This window comes from Colobus angolensis, unplaced genomic scaffold (genome assembly GCF_000951035.1).
Source record: "Colobus angolensis palliatus isolate OR3802 unplaced genomic scaffold, Cang.pa_1.0 Scaffold177, whole genome shotgun sequence".
NCBI classification, from domain to species: domain Eukaryota; kingdom Metazoa; phylum Chordata; class Mammalia; order Primates; family Cercopithecidae; genus Colobus; species Colobus angolensis.
The window spans coordinates 4,795,284-4,813,156 of NW_012114899.1; the positions used below are offsets into that span (position 1 = coordinate 4,795,284).

General features: G+C 36.5%; 1 protein-coding gene across 14 annotated transcripts in view; it reads right to left on the bottom strand.

The window, feature by feature from the left end:
• Positions 1-17,873, bottom strand: part of PCDH15 (protocadherin-related 15) — a 1,021,780-nt gene that overhangs the window by 528,198 nt on the left and 475,709 nt on the right. For all 14 annotated transcript variants that reach the window (XM_011938778.1, XM_011938777.1, XM_011938779.1 and 11 more), the window contains one exon: positions 13,153-13,272. In XM_011938778.1, the coding sequence (XP_011794168.1) occupies positions 13,153-13,272 (120 nt within the window). The remainder of the gene's footprint in view (positions 1-13,152; positions 13,273-17,873) is intronic.

Genomic DNA, 17,873 nt, shown 5'->3' on the forward strand with positions numbered 1-17,873 from the left:
GCTCACTGCAACCTCTGCCTCCTGGGTTCAAGCAATTCTCCTGCCTCAGCCTCTGAGTAGCTGGGACTACAGGCATGTGCCACCACACCTGGCTAATTTTTCAAATTTTTTTATTTTTAGTAGAGATGCGGTTTTAACATGTTGGCCAGTCTGGTCTAGAACTCCTGACCTCAAGTGATCTGTTCACCTTGCTTCCCAAAGTTCTGGGATTGCAGGTATGAGCCACTGCCCCTGGCCTAGATTTTCATTTTATTAGCACTTGTATTCTATAAAACATAAGGATAGGATTTACTTTATGATCAATGGTGCTTCTGAAATGTTGCATATTGAAAGCCACTGCATTAAATTTAATTCATTAATTAAGCAATTATTGAGTACTCATTCTTTCTCTAAACATAGAATAATAGCAAAGAAAATTAGAAGTAAAATATATATATATATATCTTTATGATAGTCTTTCTTTTTCCTCTAGTAAAAAGAATATTGGATTAGATCAACCCTAAGTAAATGCCTTGCTTTAATGACATTTCTCCAGTGTTTACCTAAAAAGTTAAAAAAAAAAAAAAGGCACATTAAGCAAGGAAAAAAGTAGAATTTTTTAAATAAATAAATACATGATAAAGCCATGAAAAATATGAAACAATACTTAGAACATTCCTAAAGCTTAGAATGCACAAGAATCATAGGCATGTATCATTAGGATTGTAGATTCCTAGAATCTATTACCCCAAATTCCAGATATTCTCGGAAATCTGCATTTTTAACAAACCTACCAGTTGATTCTGATGCAGATGATTCAGGTTTTACTTTGAGAAACCACTGTACTACATAAGTCTAAGAGTGACTGCACTCTCTCTCCTTGCTATTTATTTTTCTTTTCTTTCATTCTTAGAAGTTTGTTCCACCAACGAAGCAGAAAAGTTTGGGAACAGAGCAATGCCCATTTACTTAAGCAAGCTTACATTACTAAAGCCAGGCCATTGCCCCCTTTCTGATAGTCATGGATATTCACTTTAAAACACAAACTAACATTGGCTTTTTTGGTTGATGAGAATTTAAGTGCTGGCTACCTGCACTGTATTAATGAGAAAAATCCAATTATGGTTAAATGATTTAATACCCACAGGCCCCAAACACCTGGCCTCCATTAAGAAAGGTCCACTCACTACTTCCTGACAGTTCAGTGACAACAACTGTCAAATAAGGGATAATTCTCCATTTAGTAAAATGAGGGCATAAGGCAGTTTAAGCAATTTATCACTATCACAGATGGGAAGCAGGGTAGGAGACAGCTGTAACATCCACGCCACACATATTCACATTCAATAACGGAGGGAGAAGGAATGCTGATGCTCTAGCAACTCTGTTTCCCAAGATGATTCTATCTCCCCAGAATCCCCTGTACTAATATGGGTCTGCACCAGTTTAGATAAAATGGCAGCTCTCTGCAAGAAGGTGTTGAATCCTACAGTTAAAGATGCTCTAGAAATGGAATATGGGGTTATTAGCACTATTTCTTCTCAGCTGATAGATTTGGTCATTCATTATTTTTAGGAAAGAGGGAAAGACTTCAGTCTTTCACACCTATGTTATAAGTATTGTTTGTAATATTCTCTTTTCAGCTGTGATGACTAGAAATTCAGTTCAAAAGAAGATAATTTTTAAAGAACACACACACACACATATATACATTTTCTGCTGACCTAAAGACAGAGCCTTAGTACAAAAGTGCCTCAATGGGCCTGTAATTGAGAAGTGGTGGAAAATGAGATAACTAGGATTTTATATTTGTCTCTAAGAGGCTGTAAATTCTCTTATTGTTTTTTGACACTTTTTTTTGAAATCTCTTCCCTTATCTCTGTGTCTTTTTCTGTACCTCTCTCTTCTCTCTTTGGGTTTCGCCCATTTGTTCACAATGAATATAACTGTGAGTCTGTGTTTCAGTTCCAATAAACAGCATCAATTTTGACCTTATCAATCTTTAGTCAGCCTTAAACTTGTCTCTGATTAAGCTCAGGCTATTGTGCATCAGCTGCTTGAACATTCTATGTTATTGTCATTGTTCGTGTGTCTCCTCTAATCTAATTTCCTGAAGTAAAAAGTGGAGGACTAAGTAAGGCTATGCAATTTTTGTCCACCCAAGACGGACTGGGATTTGAGCAGGCAACATTAACTTAACTCCTAAGAGAAAGTCCCAATACTCTCATCATTTTTTCTGTTTCATACTGTTAAAACATGTTCCTGACTGACAGACAAAATGGACTCCCTATGACTAACTGAAGTAAGTTAAAAGAAAATCAACAAAACCAGGTAGCCATGCCAGGGTGACAAAGTGGTCACATACTCTGTGTTCTCAGAAAGATGTCAAAGCATCACAGTATCTTCCTTTCTACAATTGATATGGTTTTGTTGTGTCCCCATGCAAATTTCATCTTGAATTGTAGCTTCCATAATTCCCATGTGTTGTGGGAGGGACCTGGTGTGAGATAATTGAATCACGGCGTTTCCCCTATACTGTTTTTGTGGTAGTGAATAAGTATCCTGAGATCTGATACTTTTATAAGGGGATATCACTTTCACTTGACTTTAAATTCTCTCTTAGTCTGCCTCCATGTAAGACATGCCTTTCGCCTTCCACCATGATTGTGAGGCCTCCCCAGGCACATGGAACTGTGAGTCCATCAAACCTCTTTTTCTTTATACATTACCCAGTCTCACTATGTCTTTATCAGAAGTGTGAAAAAAGACTAACAAAGTAAATTGGTACTGGTAGAGTGGGGTCCCACTGTAAAGATATCCGAAAATGTGGAGGCAACTTTGGAACTGGGTGACAGGCAGCAGTTGGAACAGTTTGGAGGGCTCAGAAGGACAGGAAAAGGCAGGAATGTTTGGAACTTCCTAGAGACTTTCTCATTGGCTTTGACCAAAATTCTGATAACGATATGGACAATGATATCCAGAGTAAAGTGATCTCAGATGGAGATGAAGATACTGGAGAAAAGGTGACCTTTGCTATGTTTACAAAGAGACCAAAGAGACAAAATACATCAGGGCATTTTGCCCCTGATGTAGAGATTTGTGGAACCTTGAACTTGAGGGAGATGATTTAGGTTATTTGGTAACATAAGTTTCTAAGTAGCAAAGCATTCAAGATGTGACTTGAGTGCCATTAAAAGCATTCAGTTTTAAAAGTGAGACAGAGCATAAAAGTCCAGAAAATGTGCAGCCTGATAATGCAATAGAAAATAAACACCCATTTTCTAAGGAGAAATTCAAGCCAGTTGCAGAAATTTGCATAAGTAATGAAGAACCAAATGTTAATCATGAAGACAATGGGGAAAATGTCTCCAGGGTGTGTCAGAGACATTTGTGGCAGCCCCCTCCCATCATAGGCCAGGAGACCTAGGAGAAAAAAGTGGTTTCATGGGCCAGGTCCAGGACCCCTCTTCCATGTACGGCCTAGGAACTCAGTGCCCTGTGTCCCAGCTGCTCCAGCCATGGCTATGAGTCAAGATATAGCTCAGGGTGTGGCTTCAGAGGGTACAAGCCCCAGGCCTTGACAGCTTTCACATGGTGTGGAGCCTATGGGTCCATAGAAGTCAAGAATTGAGGTTAGGGAACCTACACCTAGATTTCAGAGCATGTATGGAAATGCCTGAATGTCCAGATAAAAGTTTGCTGCAGGGGCAGGGCCCTCATGGAGAACCTCTGCTAGGGCAGCGTGGAAGGGAAGTGTGGGGTTGAAGTACCCACAAAGAGTTGCCACTGGCATAGTGCCTAGTGAAGCTGTGAGAAGAGGGCCACTGTCCTCCAGACCACAGAAAGTAGATTTACCGAGAGATTGCAATGCATGCCTGGAAAAGCAGCAGACACTCGATGCCAAACTGTGAAAGCAGCCAGGAGGGAGGCTGTACCCTGCAAAGCAACAGGGGTGGAGCTGCCCAAGACCATGGGAACCCACTTCTTGCATCAGCATAACCTGGATGTGAGACATGGTGTCAAAGAAGATCATTCTGGAGCTTTAAGATTTGACTGCCCCACTAGATTTTGAACTTGTATAGGGCCTTTGAACCCTTTGTTTTTGTCAGTTTCTCTCATTTTGAATGAATATATATATACATACATATATATATATATATATATGCATACCCAATGCCTTTACCCTCATTTTATCTAGGAAGTAACTAACTTACTTTTGATTTTACAGGTTCATGTTTGTAAGGAACTTGCTTTGTCTCAGATAAGACTTTGGATTGTGAGCTTTTGAGTTAATGTTGAAATGAGTTAAGACTTTGAGGGACTGTTGGTAAGGCAAGATTGGTTTTAAAATGTGAGGACATGCGATTTGGGAGGTGCCAGGTGTAGAGCAATATGATTTGACTGAATCCCCACCCAAACCTCATCTTCAACTGTAGCTCCCATAATCCCCAAGTGTTGAGGGAGGGACCTGGTGAGAGATAATTAAATCATGGGGATGGGTCTTTCCCATGCTGTTCTCATGTTAGTGAATAAGTCTCACAAGATCTGATGGTTTTATAAGCGATTTATAAGGCTCTCAATCCTCTCTTGTCTGCTGCCATGTAATACCTGTCTTTCACCTCCTGCCATGGTTGAGAGGCCTCCCCAGCCACATGGAACTGTGGGTCCATTAAACCTCTCTTTCTTTATAGATTTCCTAGTCTTAGGTATGTCTTTATCAACAGTGTGAAAATGGACTAATACAACAATGAAGCAAAAACAGATCCTGTTCTCGGTGCCAAGATAAACTGCAGCTGGAGCTACCACCTTTTGCCCCCTAGGCCATCCCTACACTGGCCTTTTAGCACCAACCCTTTGAAAGAAACATCTGAGAGAAACTTCTGGTTTGGAGCTTGGAAATCAACCAGTCAGAGCTCACATGAATCAACCAATCAGTGTATAGAACAGTCATGACTCATCTGTTTTGACCAATCAGAATTAAGCAAGAATCTATCTTTCATTTGGATGAAGACAGCTAATTGGGAACCTGGGTGGGGACTTTAGCTATAAAACCCTAACCCTGTATTTGTCCTCTGAAATGTGTCTTAGCTTGAAACCACAGGCTGTATGATATGATTTGAAAACTGTTCACCGAAATAAAGTCTCTTTTCTCCCAATTCCTTTCCAGAGGTCTTTTGCTCACAACACAAATTTACCACTCTCCCTCAAACAAATACAAACAGATTCATGCACATTTAATGATACATTATGATTACAATGCAGTTCAACTTATTTTATTCCAGTCAACTTCCCAGGAAACTATATTTGTGCTTGGTTGGGTTTTGAAGCATATATGTTGTAAACTTAAAAGTCACAGTGTTGGTGTGAAAAGACTGAGGTTCAAAGTTTTACAAAAAGAAGGCCTTATGCCATGACTTAATTATACATGAGTTTCCAGTAAAATTAGAATATTATGAATTTATGGAGGCATGGGAATCTCATGATATAATGTACCCTGCAAAGTATTATTAAACTACAGTAAACTTTTTTAGTAACCTACCTAGGAATAAGTAATCACTGTTTTAGCTTAACCTTAAATATTTTATTGACGTCTGAAATTTGGACTTTGACTTACATATATATACAGAACTACTTCAGGATGGTGATTTGTTTAAAAATCGTTTGTCCTTAAAATATGGTTTTAACTTCCTGACTCAGGTAATTCAAATGCGTACACATTACAAATGAAAATTATGGCTCATATTTTCTGAATTCTCTCAAAGCTACAGGGAGTAAAACATATTACAAAAGAAGGACAATTTACTCAGGAGGACTTGATAAAAGATGTTACCACCCACTGAAACAGCACTGTAATACCTCGAAGAAAGAAGCTGCTTATTCATATTGCTTAAATATTTTCATTTTTTCTTTTCTCTGAGTAGTAACATTAGTTAATAGCGATGTTGTGCTGCTTCCTCAGTCCACTGGGGACTGCTACAAGGGACATGTCATCAGTCTCCTCCTCATCATTTTAGGTCAAACTTAAAATGCTGAATAAACATGCCTCTAGTCTGGCATTAAAATAAAAAAAAATAGATAAAATAATAGATTAAAATAAAAAAAGATAAAAAAGACATGATAATTTATTGTATAAATATCTTAATCTTTCTAACAATGAGATTTAATATATCAGAATACCTATATTTAGATTTTTCCAAGAAGACATATTCTCAAAAATGAAAGTTATTGCAGATCATGTGATGACAAATTCTTATCCACTTCAGAGTTTTCCTTTCATTTTTTTTCAAAACAATCTGATTCAAGCTTTTCCAACCCATAGCCCACTGGCTACATGGGGCCCAGGTTGGCTTTGAGTGTAGCCCAACACAAACTTGTAAATGTCCTTAAAACATTATAAGATGTATTTGTGATTTTTTCATTATTAGCTCATCAGCCATTATTCATGTTAGTGTAATTTATGTGTGGCCCAAGACAATTCTTTTTCTTCTAGTGTGGCTCAGGGAAGCCAAAAGATTAGATGGACACCTCTGAATTAGTTCAGTGCATTATGGACACTCTTACTTTACTTTGTATTACCATGAAGGCATTAAACAAAAAATATGTCAACAGTATTTTACAATAACTGTGATGAGTACACTACAGATTGCATAGAAATTAAATGCCCCTCATTAAAGGTCTGACAACATATATTGTCCAGTACATATTTTTACATGGTCTCTACTACCAAGTTCCAACAGATAATTCAAGTTGTACTTAATAAACAAAAGGTAACCAAATGAGAAAATGAACTTATATTATACAAAGGAAATAAGAATGCTTCTTGTTGTGAACATTAGTGGGGACTGACGAAGATTCTTTGCTTGGCCAAACTTGGTCAGGCTTCTGAATCTTCTAGGCTCATCTGTATACTTCCTTATAAAATCACTTTTTAAAAAAGAACCATACTAAATCATTTTAGCAAGAACACCTCTACCTTTGATAAATGATCTGCCTTGATAACTCATCAGGTTTCTCATCCTGTACCACCCATTAGATGATGTCTGATCACCCTGACTTGTCTTCAGCAACAATCGTATTAGCTTGTTTTAGCCAGAATCCCCCGTATCTCTGATGTTTTCTCCTAGTAATTTTCCATCCAGTGACCCTGACCCTGCTCCTTGGCTACAAAGTCCCACTTGCCAATGCTTTATTTGTAGTTGAGCCCAATATCTCTCTCCACCTGCAAGACCTCACTGCAATGATTTCCATACTTATTGCAGTGGTCCTGAATAAGGACTTTCTTACCATGTTTAAATATATCATTAAATAATATTTTTCTTTAACAATTATCTAGATGATTTTTAGAATAAGATATTTACTAAATTATTTTTTTCTAAATACATCATCCATGAAAGGATCGGCAATGCTGCAGGAACAAACCCTTAAACTTTTATTTTTTCTTTACTCTTTGTATCTATATATCTAATATGCATCAGAAAGTGGTCTCTCTTTATTGTTGTCATTGGCTAATGAATGTTTCTCCTCAACATGTTTTTCTCTGATCATAACAACAGGGGCAGGGAATATGATTACTTGTATACTCGTTCTTTGAGTTTGCACTTCATTATTCAAAGCAAATACTTTTCTCCAGGCAAGAAAAGTACACCTCTAGCATGTATCCAAAGAGAGGAAGAACCAAACATTTTTGGTAAACAGCTCAAGTGCTTTTGTTAATAGCAGTGAATCCATATGGGTCTGTGGCAACTCGGTCCTAACTTCAGAAGAAAGAATGTGATTTGGGGAAGAAGTAAGTTTAAGGCAGAGGGAGAGATGGAGGTGAGTTTTAGAGCAGGAGTGAGAGCTTATTAAAAAGTTTTAGAGCAGGAATGAAAGCAAGCAAAATACTCTTGGAAGATGGCTAAGTGGGTGCCTTGAAACATCAAAGAGCCCTGTTCATCCCTTCACTGAGGGTTTTCTACATTGGCATGATTTGGGGATTTGCGATTCTCCTCCCTTGATTTTTCTTTTGGGGCAGGCTGTCCACATGTACAGTGCCTGCTGGGTGCACTTGGGAGGGGCTTCACGCGCAGCATGTTTACTGAAGTTGTGTGCATGCTTACTTGAGGCATTTTTCCCTTGCCAGTTGAGCATTCCCAGAAGAAGGTCATATACTAGTAAAATTCTGCCTTTTTGCCTCTTAACATGCATGCTTCAGCCCTCTCACCCAACTCCTCAGCTCTTATTGGGAAGCTGCTGATCACCAGGTTCAAGTGTGTTCTATCTATTGGCAGACTATCTTTCCCTGGCACTGGCTGCTACTAATTATTATTTTACAGAGAAAGTTTAAAAGCCACCTAACCATCACCTGATGGTCAGCTGACATTCCTTGGGTTGGTCTTCTCCCACCCTGATCATGTCTGCCTAACCATTTAGTTGATATAGTTTGGCTCTGTGTCAACACCCAAAACAAATTACAATGTCAAATTGTAATCCCCATGTATTGAGGGAAGGACCTGGTAGGAGGTGACTGGCTCATGGGGGCACTTTCCCCCTTGTTGTTCTCCTGATAGTGAGTTCTCACGAGATCTGATGGTCTAAAAGTGGCACTTCCCTTTTCACTCTTTCTGCCTCCTGATGCATGTAAGATGCACCATGCTTCTCCTTCACCTTCTGCCATGATTGCAAGTTTCCTGAGGCCTCCCTAGACATTCAGAACTATGAATCAATTAAACCTCCTTTCTCTGTAAATTACCCACTCTCAGGTACTATCCTTATAGCAGTGTGATAACAAACTAATATAAGCAGTTGGTACTGGGATAGTGGAGTACTGTTAAAATGATAACCTGAAAATGTAGAAGCAACTTTGGAACTGGATAATGGGCAGAGGTTGGAACAGTTTGGAGGGCTCAGAAGAAAACATGTAGATGTGGGGAAGTTTGGAACTTCCTAGAGACTTTTTTAATGGTTTCAACCAAAATGCTGGTAGTGATATGGACAATGAAGTCCAGGCTGAGGTGGTCTCAGATGGAGATGAAGAACTTATTGAGAACTGGAGCAAAAGTCACTCTTGCTATGCTTTAGCAAAAAGACTGGTGGCATTATGCCCCTGCCCTAGAGATCTGTGGAACCTGGAATTTGAGAAAGATGATTTAGAGCATCTGGCAGAAGAAATGTCTAAGTGGCAAAGTATTCAAGATATGACCTGGCTTTTTCTGAAAGCATACAGTCATATCTGTTCATGAAGACATTATGTGAAATTGGAACTTATGTTTAAAAGGGAAGCAGAGAACAAAACTGAAGAATTTGCAGCCTGACCATGTGGTAGAAAAGAAAATCCCATTTTCTGGGGGAAAATTCAAGTTGGGTGCAGAAATTTGCATAAGTAACGAGCAGCCAAATATTAATAGACAAGACAATGGAAAATATGTCTCCAGGGCATTTTAGGGATCTTCATGGCAACTCCTCAAATCACAGGCCTGGAGGCCTAGGAGGTTTTCTGGGCTTGGATTAGGGCCCACTGCTCTGTGCAGCCTTAAGACATAGCATCCTGTGTCCCAGCCACTCTAGCTCCAGCCATGGATAAAAGGGACCAACGTACAGTTCAGGCTATTGCTCCAGAGGGTGCAAGCCCCATGCCTTGGTGGCTTACATGTGTTGTTGGGCCTGAAGGTACATAGAAGACAAGAGTTGAGCTTTGGGAACCTCCATCTCAGTTTCAGCGGATGTATGAAAATGCCAGTATGTCCAGACAAACGTCTGCTGCAGGGGTGAAGCCCTCATGGAAAACATCTACTAGCATAATGCAGAGGGAAAAAGTGGAATTAGAGTCCCCACACAGAGTCCCCACTTGGGACTGCCTAGTGGAGCTGTGAAAAGAGTCCCACTGTCTCCTCCAGATCCCAGAATGATAGATCCACAGACAGCTTGCACCATGTGGTTGGAAAAGCCACAAGCACTCAATGCCAGCCTGTTAAAGCAGCTGCAGGGGTTGTATCCTACAGAGCCACAGGGGCAGAGCTGCCCAAGGCCTTGGAAGCCTACCCTTTGCATTAGTGTGCCCTGGATGTGAGACACAGAGTCAAATGAGATTATTTCCAAGCTTTAAGATTTAATAACTGCCTTTCTGGGTTTTGGACTTGCATGGGACCTGTGGCACCTTTATTTTGGTCAATTTCTCACATGTGGAATGAGTGCATGTAAAGCATATAATGTCTGTACCCTCATTGTATCTTGGAAGTAACAACTTGTTTTTGATTTTATAGGCTCATATGTTAAAAGGAGTTGCCTTATCTCAGATGAAACTTTGGACTTAGACTTTTGAGTTAATGCTTAAATGATTTAAGACTTTTGGGAACTATTGAGAAGGCATGATTGGTTTTGAAATGTCAAAAGGACAAGAGATTTGAAAGAGGCCAAATGAAAGGGGTGGAATTACATGGTTTGTCTATGTGTTCCAACCCAAATCTCATGTTGAATTTTGATCTCCATGTTTCTAGGGAGTGACCTGGTGGGAGGTGATTGAATCACGGGGCAGTTTTCCCCATGCTGTTCTTGTGACAGTGAGGACATTCTCACGAGATCTGATGGTTTAATAGTGGTAATTCCCCCTTCACTCTCTCTCTCCTGCTGCCGTGTAAGATGTTCCTTCCTTCCCTTTTCCCTTTTGCTGTGATTGTAAGTTTCCTGAGACTTTCCCAGACATTTGGAACTGTGAGTCAATTAAAATTCCTTTATTATAAATTACCCAGTCTTAGATATTCTTTATAGAAGTGTGAAAATGCACACTATTTTAACACTTTTACTTTAAATTGGATCAATCAGTTCTGCAACTATTTATTCCCAAACTTGTTGCTTCTTTGTTTTAGAACATCATTTGAATTGCAATAAAAAGATTTGCAACAGAACAGAAAGGCTCCATTTTAGTTATTCCAATTTTATTCATATATTAAATAAAATAGTTATGGTGAAGAATTTACAATAGTTTGCTATTATTGAGCTGTTATTATTTTGACTAGTAAAAGTGTCACATTATGGTGCTATTAATATAAGCAGAATTACTAGAGTTTTAGTAGTAGCAGAACATAACATTTAGCATGTATTTCCTCACAGGTCTTACAAGAGAAGAAACTGATACTGAGGTTTACACTAATTTTATATGAAGTCTAAAGGTGGATTCTCTCCTTAACATTGTACCTTGGTTAATGTTTTTTCCTTCAATACAGCCTAAGTTAAGTGTCATGATGTTTTATTATTTTGTCCACAGAATTAAGAGCATTTTAGCTTGCTAAAACCTACACTATTTATTTTTCTTTTTTCATCTGTAATTTTGAAAATGTGTGTGGCTGATTGGTTTATCTACTCTGTAGGGAGTAAGAGTTACATATTATATTGGACAGCAAACCTAACACATCCCTGGAATGGGAAGGCATTGAGACAGATTTATTGCACAGTTAACGAAGAATTTAAGCCTTACTAAATGTCTACATTTTAAGCAGAGAGATAGTTTAAAGTAATACATTTTTGCTCTCAAACTATATCTAAACATTGAATCTTTTTATGCATGCAATAAATATCTCCCTAAAACACATGGACTGGTCATTTGATACTTGCTGGGAGGTTTTATTTTTACAACTTGGGGAGTAAAGATTAGAAAGTCACCTTCATAAAATTTGAGCTAGAAACATGGTACACACCTACAATTAATTCTTTAAAAAAATACCTAAAGAGCAAACAAAATGAGTGGTTTAGAAATAGAATGTTCAGTCAGCTGTTTCTACATTTAAGAAAAAGCATTTCTGCTGCCTTTTCCTCTGCTGTTTCTTTGCTACTTTCCACTTCACTTCTTATGTAATCCTTCATACTGTCCTTCTCTGTCGCATTCTCATCATGTCCCCAACTCTTGGTTTTATTGTCTCTGCCTTGAAAAAGTCCTCTTTCAGAGAAAAAAAAAAAAAAAAAAAAAAAAAAAAAGAAAGAAAAGAACAAACTCTAAAACCTGACCTTCACCCCGCTAATAAAATTTATATATATATATATATGTATATACTTATTTTCCAAATTTATTAAAATTTTAACACAGCCCATACAAGTTTTTTTGTGAGAATACAATAGGGGAAGAGTATACTGAAACCAAATTTTACAGTTTAGAAGTAGTTTGGTAATATAACACAAATCACTTCACTTATGAGTTTTTCTTTCCTATGCAACAGAGATAATACTACTTTTAACTGATTTGTGAGGATGAGAAAATGTATCCACAATTTACGTAATATAATGCAATAAATTTGTGATGTAGATCTTACCGTGAGTTCTCAGTCTTTACTATCTCAACAGAGTTTTTTTTGTTTGTTTGTTTTTGCTTGTTTGTCTAAAGCTTATCTACTACATACAATGGTAAAAATAAGGGCAAAATGTTAACTTCACCATTGTTTATATTTCTAATATTTATTAAACATAAAAGAGATGCATTCGATTTGAAAGCTTATTTAAGCAGTGCATTTATAATTGCTTTGCAGAGTCCATGGGATTTTGAGGAGCTGTCTCAAGAAAAGAAAATGGGGAGATATCAGGCAGGACTTCCAGCTCTAGCTTCTGTTAAACAAAATCTTATTTTGTCTTTTTCTTTTTAATAATATATCATTAGTGGAAATGATTCATGGCCTAAAAGAACAACATAGAAATCTTTGTCTAATGGGAAAAAAGGAAGAAAAAGCAAAATAAAACACACTATAGCTAGCGGCTTTGTCTTGTCTTCCCTATCTTCGGTTTAACAGGCGGACAGCTAGAATTTTAAAGACTTGTCAACTCCAGCAATACTTGGCGTGTGTTCTTGCAGTTTAGCAACAATATTGGTATTAATTTATAAGTTGCATAAAATTCATGTTTGACATTTGTTATCTCATCTCCAGTGATTTGTTTGGAATACTTTGGAGACCACAGACATAACAGAAATTTAGTAAAGGAGGCATATTATGTCTATGAATATATTTTAAACGTTATCTAAAAATACCATCAAAAATTAGCTTCTAGCAATAAAACATAAATATTAAAAATAATTCAATTTTGAGACTTTTTTAATCATAGCATCATTACTAATCTGGTTCTGGAAGTTACTGAATAATACAATATCAGCTGAAAAAATCATTAATTTTATTCCTTTTAAGAAAATTACATTGCTAATAGGTATTTACATACCGGATCATCTGGATTATACTGAATAACATACTCTATCTGTCCATTTGGTCCATCATCTATATCTGTAGCTCCATTGTCTCCTGAAAATCCTGTGAATATCGTGGTACCAACTGGAGTGAGCTGAAAGAAAAAAAAGATTTTAAATATCAATTCTCATTTTATCAACTGCACACCAGAAATGTTACAGTATAAAAATCAGCTCTTTGTAACATAAAGGAATCTACCAGTTGGCAGCCCACAACCACAAACTGAAGTGCTTCAAAAGAACAGTTTTGAGTGTTACACAGGAGTTCTTAAAATGTCTGAAATGTCCAACTTCCTGATTCTTGTTATGGGTGAAGAAACAGAAGACCCTGATTCAGTGTTAAACACATTTGGACCAATTTATAGCCCTTAGCATGTTAGCTCCTGTGGAAAAATTGCATCTGTTGTTTTTCCTCAAAACCCTTGATGCAATGTTACCTACAGGCTAGAATTTAAACTGTAAGAAAAAGTTAGTTTAAAATAAAAAAATGATTTACAAGAGAGCAATGAAATCCAGGTTGATAATTATATGCAAGTGGCAAGTTTGAGAAAGAGAAATTGGGGACAATAAATTGTCTATTAGAGGAAAATATTGAGAGTTTCTTGAGTGCTTCTGATATTGGTTGAGTAGAACACGATCAGGTCACAGCAGCTGGAGAGATAGCCACACATTTTCATTTTGGATTAAAACACCAGAACTTAATGTGTGTGGCACACAAAACCATGATTTGATGTGTGACCTAAATGGCTAGTCTTAATTCTTACTTATGCTCACAAGAGAATCACTGTTATTTATTTATTTTTTTACCAGTAGGTTTTTGTACAATGTGCTGTTATAACCAGAGCATTTTTTTTTTCAATTATCCCCTCCCAGTTTTTAGGTTTTAGCTGAAATACTACTCATTAGTTAAATTTCAACTTAATTAGATATCACCTTCTCCTATACCACCCCTCAAATGGCATTACACAGGCCACATCAGATGATGCCCCTTTTCTTGTGCTTGCATTTTGCACTTTGTTTCTATAATCATTGCATTATTAGAGGAACTAAATGCACTTCATCAGTAAACATAAGCTCTGTGCCTCTACAGACTGGAGCCTTTTAAAGTTTGCTCTGAGATTTGTTTTCTTAATTTTTGATTAGGATTCCTTCATGGTAAAAATAGCTTAAGAGGCAACAAAAAAGTTGTCGTATTCAATTTTATTTTCAGAAACTGAAAATTCACATTTTACAAGGATCCCTCAGGCAATGCAAATGAGTGAAGCAAGCATGATGAGATGGTGGCAAATGGATAGAACATGCCCTCTCTGTTGCTACTCAGAGAGGGTAGCTGCTACTAGTAGCTGCTACTCAATCCCAGAAAATTCTTGCCATCTTGAAATATGGAGCCCATGCTACAAAGTCTTTTAATATTTTAATTTTATGTAAAATATCTTGATGCTAAAATTGACAACAGATTTTTAAACATTAAAATATAAATAGGTGAAATAAAATATGCCCATTGCCTCAACAACCACACGAGTTTACAATCTCTGATTTAGGAAAAGAATATGATTTAGACATAAACCGTAAGTACAAGGAAGTTCAGTATTTGTAAGGCTTAGTTTCCTAGCAGGCAGCATTAAAGTCAAACTTTGGAGAGCTGAGAATGAAGTGAGAAGAGATGGTTTAAATAGTACCTATGAAGACATCAAGGGACCCCTGGGGATAGACTTAGTAGAAATGTTAGTCAGCTAAATAGCTTTCAAGCTGACATTCTAATGTTTTTCTTTTTTAATGGAATTCCTGTTACAAAAGACATCCTTATCTTTTATAAATATTCAACCATTCTTATGTAGCTATGCTTTGATATTTTTATTACCAATTTATTTTTAAATCAACATATAGAATTTTGTGTATTTGTTGTGTACAACATGTTGTTTTAAAATATGTATACTTTGTGCAATGGCTAAACCAAGCTAATTTCTATTACATACTTTTTGTGGTGAGAGCACTTAAAATCTATTTTCAAAAATACATAGTTATTAACTATAGTTACCATGTACAATAGATTTATTGAATTTATTAGTTCAAGACATTTAAATTTTGTATCCTTTGACCAACATGTCTCAACCCTCATCACAGCCCCACATAATCACTCTTATATTGTCTGCTTCAATTAATTCTACTGCTTTAGATTCCACACACAAGTGGGATCACGTAATATTTGAATATCTGTGCTTGACTTGTTTCACTTAACATAATGTCTTCCAGGTTTATCCATAATTTTCAAACAATGAAATTTTACAGTTGCCTGACATTGATTTGTTTCCATATATCTAATAAAACAAACTTAAAAATTTTGTTGCCAAAATATAACTATGTCATGGAGGTAAACATAAAAGCAAAACAAAAAATCAAAATAAAACAAATTAAAAAAATTAAACAGTAATTTCTGTGGACATTTTGAGGGGAAAAAAAGGGGTGCCCATGCCTTTCAATCTACTTACTGGGGTAATGTATACTATTGGACCAGATTCACTTTGAAGAGCAGGATCCTGAAGCCCTACAACTGAGGGAGATTAAATTCAAGACACAAACTATTGAAAAAATCAATGTTTTCCTCTAGCTCTACATTTTTATTTTTTGAAATGATGAAAAGGCCACATAAAAGTAGCATGATGTTTTAATACATTACCATCAATTAATATTTTTCTTCATTACTGACATGGCTCTTTCCATGCAGAAATCACATTTATAAGTATAATATTTAATATATAGTCCTTTAAAATAAACTCTTTGTTACAATGTTTAATATGTAGTCCTTTAAAATAAACTGTACATTGAATTTCTTTGATTGCCTTTTGAAAAATATACTTGCTGACAAAGCCTACCAAAGATTGATAATAGACTACAGGAAAATAAATTGACTATGCATTTGCTTATGGTTGCAGTTTTACACTTAACCCAAAGAATAATTCAATTTCAAATGTTCTCATTTCAGGATTTGAGCTCATTTTGTGTACCACACATAAATTTCCCTAATCATGTTTGTGTGGCCATATATACTTTTATTATTTCTGAAAAATTGCAAGTAGAAATATGATTCTATAAGAAATTTAATTAATTTATATCTTTCAATGCAAAATAAAAGAGAAACAATTGTCTTAGCTATAGGAATACAGAAAACCTTTTTTCTATAATCATATCATATAAGGGTTATGAATAATCCCTAAATATAATTTTAAGGTCTTTTTTAGACAAAATTTTAGGTTCCTTGAAAATTAAGTGAAAAGCATTAGTGTAATAGTAATAGATTTCAGCATATTCTTTCATTCATGGCTGTCTTTCCTGACAATTTCAGTAAAATTTCTCCCCAATTTCAAGAATGTGGTATTTACTGGTTGACAGTGGAGGATGGGCAGGCTCAGGAAGTGTCTCAAGGTGAAATTTGCTCTCCTCCATAGTTGTACATTTAAGGCAAATGTCTTAGCACAAATAACTCCTGTTTATTTCTACTACTAGATTAGGCAAGCATGTACAAATAGCCATACATATGTAAAATGCAATACAAAATGGATCAGTCACACTTTTTTTCATGATTTCAAATTTCATGATCTGCTCAAATGGTAGACCTGTTCACATATGAGATAGGGTTGAGGCTAATATGAGAGAAATAGCTGAAAAAAAAGAAGATAAGGTATATGGGCAAACATGGGAGGTCTGAAAAGACTAAAAAGGCTGTAATGAAGAGGCCTATGCCAGATGTGAAAAAGCAAAAGAAAGCAGAAGCAGATAAAATGTTTTTGAAAAATAGTAGATCCTGGCCAGGTGTCATGGCTCACACCTGTAATCCCAGCACCTTGGGAGGATGAGGCAGGAGGATTGCTGGAGCCTAAGAGTTTTGAGAGTAGCTTGAATAACATAGTGAGACCCCATAGCCACAAAAAGCGAAAAATAGACCAGCATAGTGGCACATGCATGCCTATAGTTGCCAAGTACTCTGGAGGCTGAGGTGAGAAGTTTGCTAGAGCCCAGGAGGTTAAGACTGTAGTAAGCCTTGATCTTACCACTACATTCCAGCCTGGGCAACAGAGCAAGATCCTGCCTCAAAAAAATAGTGGATTTCAGCATTCAATTTCATTCATTTTATTTATGAATATGCCTACCAGAAATATGTACATATGCATGTACTCACACAAATAGACATGTATTTCAGAAATATAAATATACTAACACATCATTATTACTCATTACAGGAGACATAAGACACTAGTGCTTTGTGAATTTCTGAATATTTTGTGGGAGTAGAAAATCTTCACATGACAGATTATCTATTAAAATCTATATTGCCCTATACATTATTATTCACAGTGTTCAGGGAACATCTGTCATGTAGATGGCTATGCTCTGTATCCTTTAACATGTCAACAAGTCTCAGAAATACAAATTTGCTTTTTTTCTGAAGGACATTCTATCCATGGAATGATGATCAGCTTGGGCAGCTTCCTGAAGGTATCACTTCCTTGTTTAGTTCATGTCTGTGTCCAGAAATGATTTTATACAGCTATCGGGAATACATAAAATATATAAATAAATGCAAATGTAATAGTTAAAGAAAATCACAAACAAGAAATTTAAATATTTCAAGAAGACACCAATAGTAAGAGAAATTAGAATGTGATTGTAAAAGGACAGTAGTTTTTTTTAAACCAAA